General features: G+C 39.2%; 1 protein-coding gene across 1 annotated transcript; it reads right to left on the bottom strand.

Moving 5' to 3' along the window:
* Nucleotides 1-3,344: 3,344 nt before the first annotated feature.
* On the bottom strand, nucleotides 3,345-15,013 carry sod3b (superoxide dismutase 3, extracellular b). The gene is made up of 2 exons (XM_060926595.1): nucleotides 14,934-15,013; nucleotides 3,345-5,910 (listed from the first exon to the last, which is right to left on the bottom strand). Exon 2 carries the CDS (start codon nucleotides 5,890-5,892, stop codon nucleotides 5,287-5,289), a length of 606 nt encoding a protein of 201 aa, XP_060782578.1. The 5' UTR covers nucleotides 5,893-5,910; nucleotides 14,934-15,013; the 3' UTR covers nucleotides 3,345-5,286.
* Between the last annotated feature and the right edge of the window lie 353 nt (nucleotides 15,014-15,366).

Below are 15,366 nucleotides of genomic sequence, written 5' to 3'. Positions count from 1 at the left end.
TCTGCCCATAACAGCTCATGGATATCAAAAGTATACTCTGAAATACTTCACACTGATTTTAATTTTATTATTTAATTTTCGCATATAGCTCAAAAAGCAAAAATGAGTGTACATGGTTATTTTGTAAGCTCACATTCAACATTTTATGCCTTAGATATTGCTTATAATTTTATAACTTAAGGATTATCTACTGTAGCGACTCACAGCTTTTCAAGTGCTGTAGCTTATCAGGGAACCAAGCACAATGCAAATCCACTTGTAATATACTAGTGCATCTCAAAAAATTAGAATACCATGAAAAAGTTCCTTTTTTTTCATAATTTAATTCAAAAAGGTAAACTTTCATATATTCTATATTCATTACATGTAAAGTGAAATATTTAAAGCCTTTTTTGTTTTAATTTTGATGATTATGGCTTATAGCTCATGAAAATCAGAAATCCAGTCTCTCAAATTATTAGAATATTCCCTAAGATCAATCAAAAAAAGGATTTGCAATACAGAAATGTCCAACTTCTGAAAAGTATATTCATTTATACACTCAATATTTGGTTGGGGCTCCTTTACCATGAATTACTGTATCAATGCGGTGTGGCATGGAGGTGATCAGTCTGTGGCACTGCTGAGGTGTTATTGAAGCCCAGGTTGCTTTGATAGTGGCCTTCAGCATATCTGAATTTTTGGGTCGGGTGTTTCTCATCTTCCTCTTGACAATACCCCATAGATTCTCTATGGCAAGTTGGTTGGCCAATCAAACACAGTAATATCATGGTCAGCAAACCATTTGGTAGTAGTTTTGGCACTGTGGGTAGGTGCTAAGTCCTGCTCGAAAAGGAAATCAGCATCTCCAAAAACCTCGTCAGCAGATGGAAGCATGAAGTGCTCTAAAATCTCCTGGTAGATGGCTGTGTTGACTTTGGACTTGATAAAATACAGTGGACCAACACCAGCAGATGACATGGCACCCCAAATCATCACAGACTGTGGAAACTTCACACTGGGCTTCAAACACCTTGGATTCTGTGCCTCTCCACTCTTCCTCTAGACTCTAGAACTGTGATTTCCAAATTAAATGCAAAATGTACTTTCATCTGAAAAGAGGACTTTGGACCACTGAGCAACAATCCATTTCTTTCTCTCCTTAGCCCAGATAAGACACTTCTGACATTGTCTCTGGCTCAGGAGTAGCTTGATATTAGGAATGCGAAAGTTGTAGCCCCTTTCTTGAACATGTCTGTTCGTGATGGGTCTTGATACACTGACACCAGCCTCAGTCCACTCCTTGTGAAGCTCTCCCAAGTTCTTGAATCAACTTTTCTTGACAATCCTCTCAAGACTGCAGCCATCCCTGTTGCTTGTGCACCTTTTCCAGCCACCCTTTTCAGCAATGACCTTTTGTGGCTTACCCTCCTTGTGGAGGGCATCAGTGATCATCTTCTGGACAACAGTCAAGTCAGCAGTCTTCCCCATGATTGTGGTTGTGTGTACTGAACTAGACCAAGAGATACACTGTGTTCATACTGTTTTACTCAAACTCAAAATGAAATATTCTAATATTTTGAGATTTTTTTTATGTTTTTGTACTGTATGCCATACTGATTAAAATTAAAGTAGAAAAATGCTTGAAACATTTTAGTTTATGTGTAATGAGTTTATAATATATAACGTTTTCACTTTCTTAAATAACTGATGGAAAATATTGAACTTTTTCACAATATTCTAATTTTTTGAGATGCACTAGTAGATATTAATATATACTTAAACAGTATCTAAAAGCAGAGCTCCTGATGAGTTTATGAGCAAAATATTAACAAAGGCACAAAATCCCCTGAATAGAATAATAATATTACAGCACCATGAATAAACCATCGAATTGTGTCATGTTGTGTTTTTCACCTCAGTAAATCACTGCATTATCTTGTGACAGTGAGACCAATAATGAGAGACATATCACAGTTACGATACATATTTATTCCTTTCTTTGATGCCGCATGCCATGCGCTAGAAACAACACCACCACATTTATTATGGTGTGACTCTGCTGGGTGCCTGGGGGACAGCAGTGAACCAGCGCTTTCACTTTACACCACTACTGTAGAGTTACCGTCCAATATCACACTCCATACGTCACACACCTGTCTGGTTTCATCTCTCACATCCACACAGCACCATTAGGACTAATCCCCATGCACCTGTTCCTGATCAGAGCTCAATCACAGCGCAGACATTTATATAAGGACTCTGAGTAACACACAGACTTTGCAAAAGCCTTGTATTTTGTGTCACTTTTCTGGTTTTGACCCTGTTTGTGTTTTTGGACTGTGAGTATTGTATCCCTCTGATATCCTGTCTGTGCCTCACTCCACCACTGCCTGTCTGCCTTTGTCTCCGTTTTGGATCTGATTGCAAGCGTGTTTTCAAGAAAACTCTTCCTGCGATTACATCCATCTATCACCCTTACACGATACAAACTGTCACCTGTCCAACAAGCAAGTGGACTAATAAAACTGTTTTAACTTGTTTTATATGAAACTGTCATGAATATTTTCTGTAAAATGTGTTCCATAAAAAATAAGTGCTGGAAAAAACCCAGCTATCTTATGGAAATAAAGATACAAATGTCGTTGTTCGGCGGTCAGGTGTTTATGAGAGACGTCGCCTTGCACTTACAGTCAGGGTCCCTGTGGTGGGACTCGTTCATCATTCATCATACAGTCGCAAAAGAAATAAAAAATCCGGTTGATGCATTACCATGTTCTCTGTAATATGGAGCTCTGCTAATATCAAATAACACTCCAGTTTTGTATTTTATTTCATTTCATTTTATTTGCCATTTGATTTTCAGGAAGGAAGTTAGTTGGACAGTAAAAGCTGCCCACATATTTCTCACAAGACTTGCTCTGAAAAAATATCTATAGAAAGCACCACATATTTATTTGAAATAGGGACATTTTATTTGGGGGCGGCACGGTGGCGTAGTGGTTAGCGCTGTCGCCTCACAGCAAGAAGGTCCGGGTTCGAGCCCCGTGGCTGGCGAGGGCCTTTCTGTGCGGAGTTTGCATGTTCTCCCCGTGTCCGCGTGGGTTTCCTCCGGGTGCTCCGGTTTCCCCCACAGTCCAAAGACATGCAGGTTAGGTTAACTGGTGACTCTAAATTGAGCGTAGGTGTGAATGTGAGTGTGAATGGTTGTCTGTGTCTATGTGTCAGCCCTGTGATGACCTGGCGACTTGTCCAGGGTGAACCCCGCCTTTCGCCCATAGTCAGCTGGGATAGGATCCAGCTCGCCTGCGACCCTGTAGAACAGGATAAAGCGGCTACAGATAATGAGATGAGATGAGATGAGATGAGACATTTTATTTGATTTTATTGGCTGTTAAACTCCAGGATCAGAAGAACTTTAGTAAATAATAAAATAATAGGCATAAAGTAAGAGTGAGAATTGAAGTAAACTTTACTCCAGTAACAGATTAGATGTTCTCGCATGTACACCAACAGAAACTCCATCTTATCATCGGGTTCAACATGACCATAGATTATTTGCTTATTACCCAAACTCTCCAAACAGAACACAAGGTCACATGCAAGGAACGCTTTAAAACGCAAATACAGATAAACACTGAATCACACACTGAACATGGGATTAATTCAACTGGATTACAAAAGAAAAGGCACATCAATCATTCTCTCACACACAGATCAGCACATTTTGGGTGAGGGAATATAAAAAATAAAGATGCAAGTTCAGAAGACGAATACAAATTGCAAATGCAAATGTTTAACAGTTATTCCATGAAATCGAGTCGTACATGAGGTGATAGCCGACGAGGCGCGTAGCACCGAGATTGAGTGGAATAAATGTTTTATTCTATCCACATTCACTGGATTTTGAGAAACGGAGCATTTTTATTTTTTGCAAATTTCATAAATAAAAACTTTATACAAAACGTCCGACAAAATCATTTCCGCTTAGAATGTAAACAAACCAGCAGAATGACAGGAGCAATTTGTGAAAAATGTAATAATAATAATAATAATAATTATTATTATTATTGAAAAATAAAAAAGATATGTTCTTACCATCAAATGCTTTTATTCCATATTTTGTTGCTTTTTATTTTTGGGGGTTTTGTTTTCGAGTAGAGTTTTTATTTCATCTTCAGTTGGTTCAGCAACATGCTCCGCCATTTTGTTTTTCTTTAGGGTTTTTTGGTGGTTGGCAAACCAACTTAAAGGTGCAATATTGCCACCGACTGGGCTGGATTGTGGAACAGGCGCTACTGGGGACGACGACACTATATTCCTTTAGCTATTTCTGTTTCTTTTAAATACTTGATAACAAAGTGATAAATCTGACTTGATGTGCTCTGCCATTTTGTTTTTCTCTACTCACTGTATATGAGCTGATATCCTAGAAGTAGAGTAGCCACTCAGAGCGCACGATTGCTCATATCCAGTGAATGTTGATACAGTGATTAACAATTATTCACTGAAGGTGAGCTGAATATCACCTGAGGTGGATAATTGTTTTAGTATAAATACACAGGTGATTATTTTTAAATAATCATGTTAAAAAAATTTATTTCAAACTTCAAAATCTTCATGTAAGTGTAATAACTTTGTGGCGCAGACTCGCGTCACTGATCTACGCCGAGTCACATAAAATACTTTGTTTTGAAATCGATAAAATAAATCCCAACCCCACCTTCCCTTTGAACAGTTTTAGCCCAAACTTCGGAGCATCTTTAGTGCTTTTAGGAACAGCGTTTTCTTTCATCATCTGTAATTCTTCCTCACTTACGGTGACGAAGCACTTCGACGCCATTTTGCCGAGTCGCTCGAGGGGATTATCGAGAAATAGTCTGAATTTCTCGACCAATCAGAATCAGTGCGCATGATTTTCTGTCATCACCTGCGTATTAATAGTAATAATTAATAATAAAGGAGAAGAAGAAGAAACAGAAGAAAAAGATGAAAGAGGTAAGTAGTAAGATTAAAATTAGTAATTTTTTTCTTCTTTTTTCTTCTAATTTTGTATTTATATATTTTTTAAATTTTGTTTTATTTTCTGAATGTGTTTATTTCATTCTTTCTTTATTCTGTTTGTACTGTATCTGCTCTGCTTATATAATGTTTCCATAATCACGATATCGATATATCGTCCCAACCCAGTGACACCATGATGACAGCGTACTTGGATATGTTCACGCCAAAGTAACACAACATTAACAGGATTAATATACTGATATATCGCCACACCCATATGTACAGACTCGACCCCACAATAATTCACTGCTTAGATTTATTCCAGAGTTTGGAGCTGCTTATTCCGATCACACAGCAGGCCAGTCGTCCTCCTGCGTTCCCGTGCAGAAGACTTCCTGCGTCTCCTCCTCGTCCCATGTCGTCCTCCTTCTCATGGATCACCACAGCACGGCCGAGAACCGACAACCTGCCGTAGAGAGTGGCTTTGGAGTCTATAGCCCGTCGAATCTTCCCATTGGGGGTGATAAAGTTTCCGAAATCCCCTGGATGAAGCGGATGGTTGACCCCTTCTGGGTTGTAGTGGCCGCCGGTGGAGGTGCAGCCCTCGCTGAGATCTCCGTACTGATGAATGTGTATCGCTCGGGACTGAGATTTAGACGCAGGCAGGCCGTGGAGCTTGAACATCACCTGTAAGTTCTCCTCCGGGCCACTTTGTTTAAACAGGACATGTCCGTACACTTTGGGCATTCCAGGCACCAGCTGGGTGTTGGGTTTCATCCTGCATGCGGCGTACAGAGAGCTGTTGAACAGATCGTGCTCAGGAGGCTTCAGCGTGAGTTCCTCACTCGATGTCGAGGTGTGAGACACAAAGCTGAGCAAGAGCACCACTGGGAGTGTGTAGCGTGTCATTTTCACTTCAGATTATTCCTAAAGAGGGGAAAAAAGAAAGAAAGCGCAGAATTAGGACTCCTCTTTAAAATACATTTTGTCAAGTTTTTCACTTCCTTCTGTTTTAAAGTTCATCTTCAGGAAGTGGTTTATCCTGGTCAGGGTCACGCAGTCGGTTCATATCTCAGCATGTTCCTGGGAGGAAACTGGAAAGCCAACCCAGAGGAACTCACACAGAACCCATGCAGACGCGCTGTGGATTGGTTCCACACACAATTTCATGATGTGTCTGAGGTTTTTTTCTAGTTTTCTGAAATGAGAGCAGCAGTTCTTTTTTCCTGACAAAATCTAATGTTGAGCCGTGGAATTACACGAAGGTGTCGATTAGTTTTCTGTATCAGCAGCTCTGACAGTAGCGCAGGTTTATATTAACGCGCTCGCTATAACAACGTTATCGTTTCTATAGTAACGGCTCATTCACAGCTCACCAGTGTACAGCAAACACACCACATGAACATAGCTTTATAAAAACTGTTAATATGGTGAAGGTTTCTCAGGGGAAGGAGACGTTTATGGAAGGAGTCTTCAGTGTCAGCTGTGGTGTAAGGGGAATAAAACACTCAGGGATGTGTTGTATTAGGAAAATAATCAACTTCAGGGTGGTAACGGTAACGCCGCTTCATCACCCTACCCCAGTGTGGATTATTTTCCTGTAACAGCATGTCTCACTGTGTGTTATTCCTGATTTATTAAAGAACAGAATGAGCTGAGGAGATCTCTTTCACCTTCAGTGTGCTTTCTCAGTTTCTTTGGATCTGTTTAAAAATAAATGAGGAACATTTTCACACACCGGCTATATTTTTCTTATTTATGTGGAATTATACACACTGTTAGAAATAGGGGTACAGGAGGAGTCCATTCCTGTCCCCCAAGGTACAAGCTACGCTAATGTACCCCCCAGGGCTCAACATTGGACTTCAGGGTAACTCTGTGTACCTTTTCGGGCCAAAAAGCTGCATATATGTTCCCAAGCAGTATATAAAGGGTACAAATAAGTACCTTAGAGGAAACTGATCCAGTGACAAGCCGGTGTACACCTAAAAGTACAATAATGTAGTTTATTTTCTGAGAGTGCAGTACGTTGGACTTAATCTACACACCTCTGTAAAAGCTTTTTTAATGTTATTTGTGTAACTATAGGATTTCATTTTTATTCAGGCTAGTTTTTGCGAAACTGAAACACTAAACCTACACAGAAACTCCTCCTGATACCACCTCCTCTCTACCAGGGTTTAGTTTAACAGTAATCATGGCCATGAACGGTTTCTGAGCAGAAGGAGATCTTCTTTCAGCAGAGATCAGGGTGATCAGAGCATCTGCTCAATGCTGTACGCGTAAATACAACTTTTATCCTGATACACTGCAAAAAACTGAAAACTGAATTTGAGGAGAAAATTCCTTAATACTAGTGAAATGATCTTGCTGCATGGACAGATAATTTTACTTGACAAGACATCTTGGCATAAGCTGGTTACAATCTAGAACTAGTTTTAATAACCAGAGTTGGTGTCTTGTTTTCTTCTACACTGCAAAAATGATGTCTTAACAAGTTAGAATATCTTGCAAGTAGTTGAAATGATCTCGCATTTCCTATTAGAAGAAAACGAAACACCAACTCTGAGATTATTAAAACTAGTTCTAGATTGTAACCAACTTATTCTAAGATGTCTTGTCAAGTAAAATTATGTGTCCATGCAGCAAGATCATTTCACTAGTGTTAAAGAATTTTCTCTTCAAGTTCAGTTTTCAGTTTTTTGCAGTGTAGTGTAGTATTTTAACCTTCGTGTCAAATATAATAATTCACTAAATGGGCTGGAGACGATCCGTGAACTGTAATGTAGACTTTTTTTTGCCAAGTTTCAACACTGAAAATGAACTAAGACAGAAAACATTTTAATATCGATCATATATTTAGTTCAGGAGGATATAGTAGGAGGATTCCTTCAGTATTGAGGTACAACGAAAATAAATATTGTCTATAATATGTACAATAACTTTTCTGAATCTGCACACTTTATCTCATCTCATTATCTCTAGCCGCTTTATCCTTCTACAGGGTCGCAGGCAAGCTGGAGCCTATCCCAGCTGACTACAGGCGAAAGGCGGGGTTCACCCTGGACAAGTCGCCAGGTCCACTTTATTATTATTATTATTATTATTATTATTATTATTATTATTATTATTTATTACAGTAGAGACAGAATACAGTGACTGTACACACACACACACACACACACACACCTAACTTGCATTGATTGTGTATTTTTTTTCTCAACTTTGTTTTTTTCAAATCCCTTTTTAAAAAATTCACTATTTATATAAAAATTTAATTTGAGTGATTTAGTGATGGTGTAACTGTTTAAACTGCACTAACCATAAAGTTCACTGATTTGATTTGAACTGAACTGAAACATTTCATCAATGGAACAAGAAATTTAGATATCTGTACACAGAATCATTCACCATCTTATAATTATCTCGCTGAAATTGTCTAAGATATAATCACATCTGCAATACTGCACACACGTCTGAGCCAATTTCTATATATTATATATTAGCCTGAAATTATATATATATATATATATATATATATATATATATATATATATATATATATATATATATGAGAGAGAGAGGATAAGCTTATCTTCGAGTGGTGAATGTATATATCACGAGTGAGTGAAGTGAACAAGTGAAAATATTTTGAACATGAAAAGATAAACTTCATATCTTCAAGCCAACATGTGATTTGCTTTTTATTATATTGCCATGTTCACAAACAAAAAGTCCCCGAATTTATCAAAACATCAATTTATCATCGATTTTCTCACAAGTGACAGAGATTTAGGTCATGGTTTTGGTTCTCCATGTCCGGGATGGAGCTCAGATGAAAAATACAAGTGCCATATTTCCCAATAAAACACTCATGTATGTATAATATATACTAGTATCGGCTGTATATCATTATTGGCTGGATATCATTATCGGATGTGTGTCAGTATCGGATGTGTGTCAGTATCGGATGTGTATCAGTATCGGATGTGTAATAGTATCAGATATGTAACAGTATTGGATGTGTATTGGTATCGGATGTATATCAGTATCAGATGTGTAACGGTATCGGATGTATATCGGTATCGGATGTGTAACGGTATCGGATGTATATCGGTATCGGATGTGTAACGGTATCGGATGTATATTGGTATCAGATGTGTAACGGTATCGGATGTATATCGGTATCGGATGTGTAACGGTATCGGATGTATATTGGTATCAGATGTGTAACAGTATCGGATGTATATCGGTATCGGATGTGTAACGGTATTGGATGTATATTGGTATAGTTCAAGTTCAAGCATCCAGCCAGAGCAGGTCATGATATATTTTTTACCATATTAACATGCCATTGTGCGTCATGCCTGATGTAAAGACTCTCGTCTCTGCGAGCCTACCACACAGATTTAATACTTGTCATTTTTAGGGCATACCTAACAACGTGTTTTCTTTCTCTCTCTCTCTCTCTCTCTCCCCCCTCCCCCCCCCCATCTGTCCCTCTGAGTTACATGTTGATCCTGGGATTGAGATGCTGGCCTCTTCTGCCCCTCGGACCTGCTTGATCCATCCTGGTGCCCTGTGTCTGGTCGGAGTTTTATCGCCCCACTCCTGTGAAGGACGGCCCCATGAGGACAGTTGAGGGTTATACCTGTTAAAACTGTTAATATTATAGTCAGGCTGTCTGTTGTTGCCCAAATGAGGATGGGTTCCCTTTTGAGTCTGGTTCCTCTCGAGGTTTCTTCCTCATGTCGTCTGAGGGAGTTTTTCCTTGCCACCGTCGCCACAGGCTTGCTCATTGGGGATAGATTAGGGATAAAATTAGCTCATGTTTTAAGTCGTTCAAATTCTGTAAAGCTGCTTTGCGACAATGTTTATTGTTAAAAGCGCTGTACAAATAAACTTGATTTGATTTGATATTGGTATCAGATGTGTAACGGTATCGGATGTATATCGGTATCGGATGTGTAACGGTATCGGATGTCTATTGGTATCAGATGTGTAACGGTATCGGATGTATATCGGTATCGGATGTGTAACGGTATCGGATGTATATCGGTATCGGATGTATATCGGTATCGGATGTGTAACAGTATCGGATGTATATCGGTATCGGATGTGTGTCGGTATTGGATGTATAACGGTATCGGATGTACTGTATATCAGATGTGTAGCAGTATCGGATGTATATCGGTATCAGATGTGTGTCGGTATCAGATGTGTAACAGTATCGGATGTATATCAGTATCGGATGTATATCGGTATCAGATGTGTAACAGTATCGGATGTGTGTCGGTATCGGATGTATATCAGTATCGGATGTATCGGTATCAGATGTGTAACAGTATCAGATGTGTGTTGGTATTGGATGTATATCAGTATCGGATGTATTGGTATCAGATGTGTAACAGTATCAGATGTGTAACAGTACCAGATGTGTGTCGGTGTCAGATGTGTAACGGTATCAGATGTGTGTCGGTATCAGATGTGTAACAGTATCAGATGTGTATCGGTGTCAGATGTGTAACAGTATCAGATGTGTATCAGTATCAGATGTGTGTCGGTGTCAGATGTGTAACAGTATCAGATGTGTGTCGGTATCAGATGTGTAACAGTATCAGATGTGTGTCGGTATCGGATGTATATCAGTATCGGATGTATTGGTATCAGATGTGTAACAATATCAGATGTGTAACAGTATCAGATGTGTATCGGTGTCAGATGTGTAACAGTATCAGATGTGTGTCGGTATCAGATGTGTAACGGTATCAGATGTGTGTCGGTATCAGATGTGTAACAGTATCAGATGTGTGTCGGTATCGGATGTATATCAGTATCGGATGTATTGGTATCAGATGTGTAACAGTATCAGATGTGTAACAGTATCAGATGTGTGTCGGTATCAGATGTGTAACAGTATCAGATGTGTAACAGTATCAGATGTGTATCAGTATCAGATGTGTAACAGTATCAGATGTGTATCGGTGTCAGATGTGTAACGGTATCAGATGTGTGTCGGTATCAGATGTGTAACAGTATCAGATGTGTGTCGGTATCGGATGTATATCAGTATCGGATGTATTGGTATCAGATGTGTAACAGTATCAGATGTGTAACAGTATCAGATGTGTGTCGGTATCAGATGTGTAACAGTATCAGATGTGTATCGGTGTCAGATGTGTAACAGTATCAGATGTGTATCAGTATCAGATGTGTAACAGTATCAGATGTGTATTGGTGTCAGATGTGTAACAGTATCAGATGTGTGTCGGTGTCAGATGTGTAACGGTATCAGATGTGTGTCGGTATCAGATGTGTAACAGTATCAGATGTGTATCAGTATCAGATGTGTAACAGTATCAGATGTGTGTCAGTGTCAGATGTGTAACGGTATCAGATGTGTGTCGGTATCAGATGTGTGTCGGTATCAGATGTGTAACAGTATCAGATGTGTAACAGTATCAGATGTGTAACGGTATCAGATGTGTATTGGTGTCAGATGTGTAACGGTATCAGATGTGTGTCGGTATCGGATGTATATCAGTATCGGATGTATTGGTATCAGATGTGTAACAGTATCAGATGTGTAACAGTATCAGATGTGTGTCGGTATCAGATGTGTAACAGTATCAGATGTGTAACAGTATCAGATGTGTATCAGTATCAGATGTGTGACAGTATCAGATGTGTATCGGTGTCAGATGTGTAACAGTATCAGATGTGTGTCGGTATCAGATGTGTAACAGTTTCAGATGTGTATCAGTATCAGATGTGTGACAGTATCAGATGTGTATCGGTGTCAGATGTGTAACAGTATCAGATGTGTGTCGGTATCAGATGTGTAACAGTATCAGATGTGTGACAGTATCAGATGTGTGACAGTATCAGATGTGTGTCGGTATCAGATGTGTAACAGTATCAGATGTGTATCGGTGTCAGATGTGTAACAGTATCAGATGTGTATCAGTATCAGATGTGTAACAGTATCAGATGTGTATCGGTGTCAGATGTGTAACAGTATCAGATGTGTGTCGGTATCAGATGTGTAACAGTATCAGATGTGTGTCGGTATCAGATGTGTAACAGTATCAGATGTGTATCAGTATCAGATGTGTGACAGTATCAGATGTGTATCGGTGTCAGATGTGTAACGGTATCAGATGTGTGTCGGTATCAGATGTGTAACAGTATCAGATGTGTATCAGTATCAGATGTGTAACAATATCAGATGTGTGTCGTGTCAGATGTGTAACGGTATCAGATGTGTGTCGGTATCAGATGTGTAACAGTATCAGATGTGTGTCGGTATCGGATGTATATCAGTATCGGATGTATTGGTATCAGATGTGTATCAGTATCAGATGTGTAACAGTATCAGATGTGTATCAGTATCAGATGTGTGACAGTATCAGATGTGTATTGGTGTCAGATGTGTAACAGTATCAGATGTGTGTCAGTATCAGATGTGTAACAGTATCAGATGTGTGACAGTATCAGATGTGTGACAGTATCAGATGTGTGTCGGTATCAGATGTGTAACAGTATCAGATGTGTATCGGTGTCAGATGTGTAACAGTATCAGATGTGTATCAGTATCAGATGTGTAACAGTATCAGATGTGTATCGGTGTCAGATGTGTAACAGTATCAGATGTGTGTCGGTATCAGATGTGTAACAGTATCAGATGTGTGTCGGTATCAGATGTGTAACGGTATCAGATGTGTATCAGTATCAGATGTGTGACAGTATCAGATGTGTATCGGTGTCAGATGTGTAACGGTATCAGATGTGTGTCGGTATCAGATGTGTAACAGTATCAGATGTGTATCAGTATCAGATGTGTAACAATATCAGATGTGTGTCGTGTCAGATGTGTAACGGTATCAGATGTGTGTCGGTATCAGATGTGTAACAGTATCAGATGTGTGTCGGTATCAGATGTGTAACAGTATCAGATGTGTATCAGTATCAGATGTGTGACAGTATCAGATGTGTATCGGTGTCAGATGTGTAACGGTATCAGATGTGTGTCGGTATCAGATGTGTAACAGTATCAGATGTGTATCAGTATCAGATGTGTAACAATATCAGATGTGTGTCGTGTCAGATGTGTAACAGTATCAGATGTGTGTCGGTATCAGATGTGTAACAGTATCAGATGTGTGTCGGTATCGGATGTATATCAGTATCGGATGTATTGGTATCAGATGTGTATCAGTATCAGATGTGTAACAGTATCAGATGTGTATCGGTGTCAGATGTGTAACAGTATCAGATGTGTGTCGGTATCAGATGTGTAACAGTATCAGATGTGTGTTGGTGTCAGATGTGTAACGGTATCAGATGTGTGTCGGTATCAGATGTGTAACAGTATCAGATGTGTATCAGTATCAGATGTGTAACAGTATCAGATGTGTGTCGGTATCAGATGTGTAACGGTATCAGATGTGTGTCGGTATCAGATGTGTAACAGTATCAGATGTGTAACAGTATCAGATGTGTATCAGTATCAGATGTGTGTCGGTATCAGATGTGTATCAGTATCAGATGTGTATCAGTATCAGATGTGTAACAGTATCAGATGTGTGTCGGTATCAGATGTGTAACGGTATCAGATGTGTGTCGGTATCAGATGTGTAACAGTATCAGATGTGTGTCGGTATCAGATGTGTATCAGTATCAGATGTGTATCAGTATCAGATGTGTAACAGTATCAGATGTGTGTCGGTATCAGATGTGTAACGGTATTAGATGTGTGTCGGTATCAGGTGTGTAACAGTATCAGATGTGTGTCGGTATCAGATGTGTAACAGTATCGGATGTATAATGGTATCGGATTATATCGGTATCGGATGTATATCGGTATCAGATGTGTGTCGGTATCAGATGTGTAACGGTATCAGATGTGTGTCGGTATCAGATGTGTAACAGTATCAGATGTGTATCAGTATCAGATGTGTAACAGTATCAGATGTGTATCAGTATCAGATGTGTAACAGTATCGGATGTATATCGGTATCAGATGTGTGTCGGTATTGGATGTATAACGGTATCGGATACATTATTGAGTCTGTAAGAAATGTTCCAGAATGGTTATGTGTCAGTAAAAGAAGTAACATGTTACATAATACACCACTTTTCAGACATAATAAAGGGTTTAACTATAAACACTCAGACAGTCCGAGTGTCCAGAGGAACCGTGGCAGAAACCTTACCAAGTGAGTTCTTTATAAAACACCACAAAGTGTACATGAGATTACTGATACAATTTTAAAAAGCAAAGGGTTCTCACACCACATATATACACGAGTGTTTTACTGGGAAATACACCACTCGTATTTTTCATCCGAGCTCCATCCGAGCTACGATCTACAGCCTTTTGCACTACAGTACTGCAGAATTAATATCATGGTATAATCATAAATATTAATCGTATTGCACAACTCTTCCTGTCCAGGCTTCCAGAAGTGTCATATCTCCCTTTTTAGCTCATATCATTCGCAGTAAAATGGGTTTTCAGAACACTAATAATAGACTTTATTGATATAAGACCTTTAATACATTTAAAATGCAGCTCAAAGTGCTTTACAGTGTAAACTAAAAACAAACTAATAAACAAAAGGTGATCATAAATATAACTCCTAGTTTGTCTCTTAAACTTTCGATAGTAATCCAGTTCTATAGCCAGAATGCTCTACAGGTTCTGTAAATATCCTTCAACATGACCATGAAGATCAGAACAGATGTGAAATAATGTTTTGCATTTCTAGAGAGAGGACACTTGCATTCGGACATCAGACTGTAGAGTAACATTCAGCTCTAAGTTCCTACACATGTACATCTCCACACTAGAACACATCCACACTTCATCTCTCTCCATGATCCAGCATGCATTTCTACTTTCTATCAGTCTTATATACATCAGAGGATTAGAATATACAAAACTGTACCTTTTTCTTGGGTCCTGCTCGATGCTGTGGGTGTTTCTGCACCTCCTCCTCCTCTTCCCTCATTCTTTTCTCACCACGCAGACAGAGGTTGTGTAACCCTGGATCAGATTTCATGCTTTTTGTACACACACGTTGTTACTGGAGTGTGATATTGTGATATCCTGAGTGAATCATGAAGAAGAGAGAATAACAGGGCATAAATGTGATATTGTTGTTATTATTATTATTATGAGTCAACAACAACAATAATACAGATGCACTTCATACTAGTCTTATATTGTATCTCATCTCATTATCTGTAGTCGCTTTATCCTGTCCTACAGGGTCGCAGGCGGGCTGGAGCCTATCCCAGCTGGACAAATCGCCAGGTCATCACAGGGCTGACACATAGACACAGACAACCATTCACACTCACATTCACACCTACGCTCAA

This window comes from Neoarius graeffei, chromosome 7, assembly GCF_027579695.1.
Source record: "Neoarius graeffei isolate fNeoGra1 chromosome 7, fNeoGra1.pri, whole genome shotgun sequence".
Classification (NCBI taxonomy): domain Eukaryota; kingdom Metazoa; phylum Chordata; class Actinopteri; order Siluriformes; family Ariidae; genus Neoarius; species Neoarius graeffei.
The sequence above is the reverse complement of the archived record's forward strand: the minus strand, read 5'-3'. Positions and strand labels throughout refer to the sequence as shown.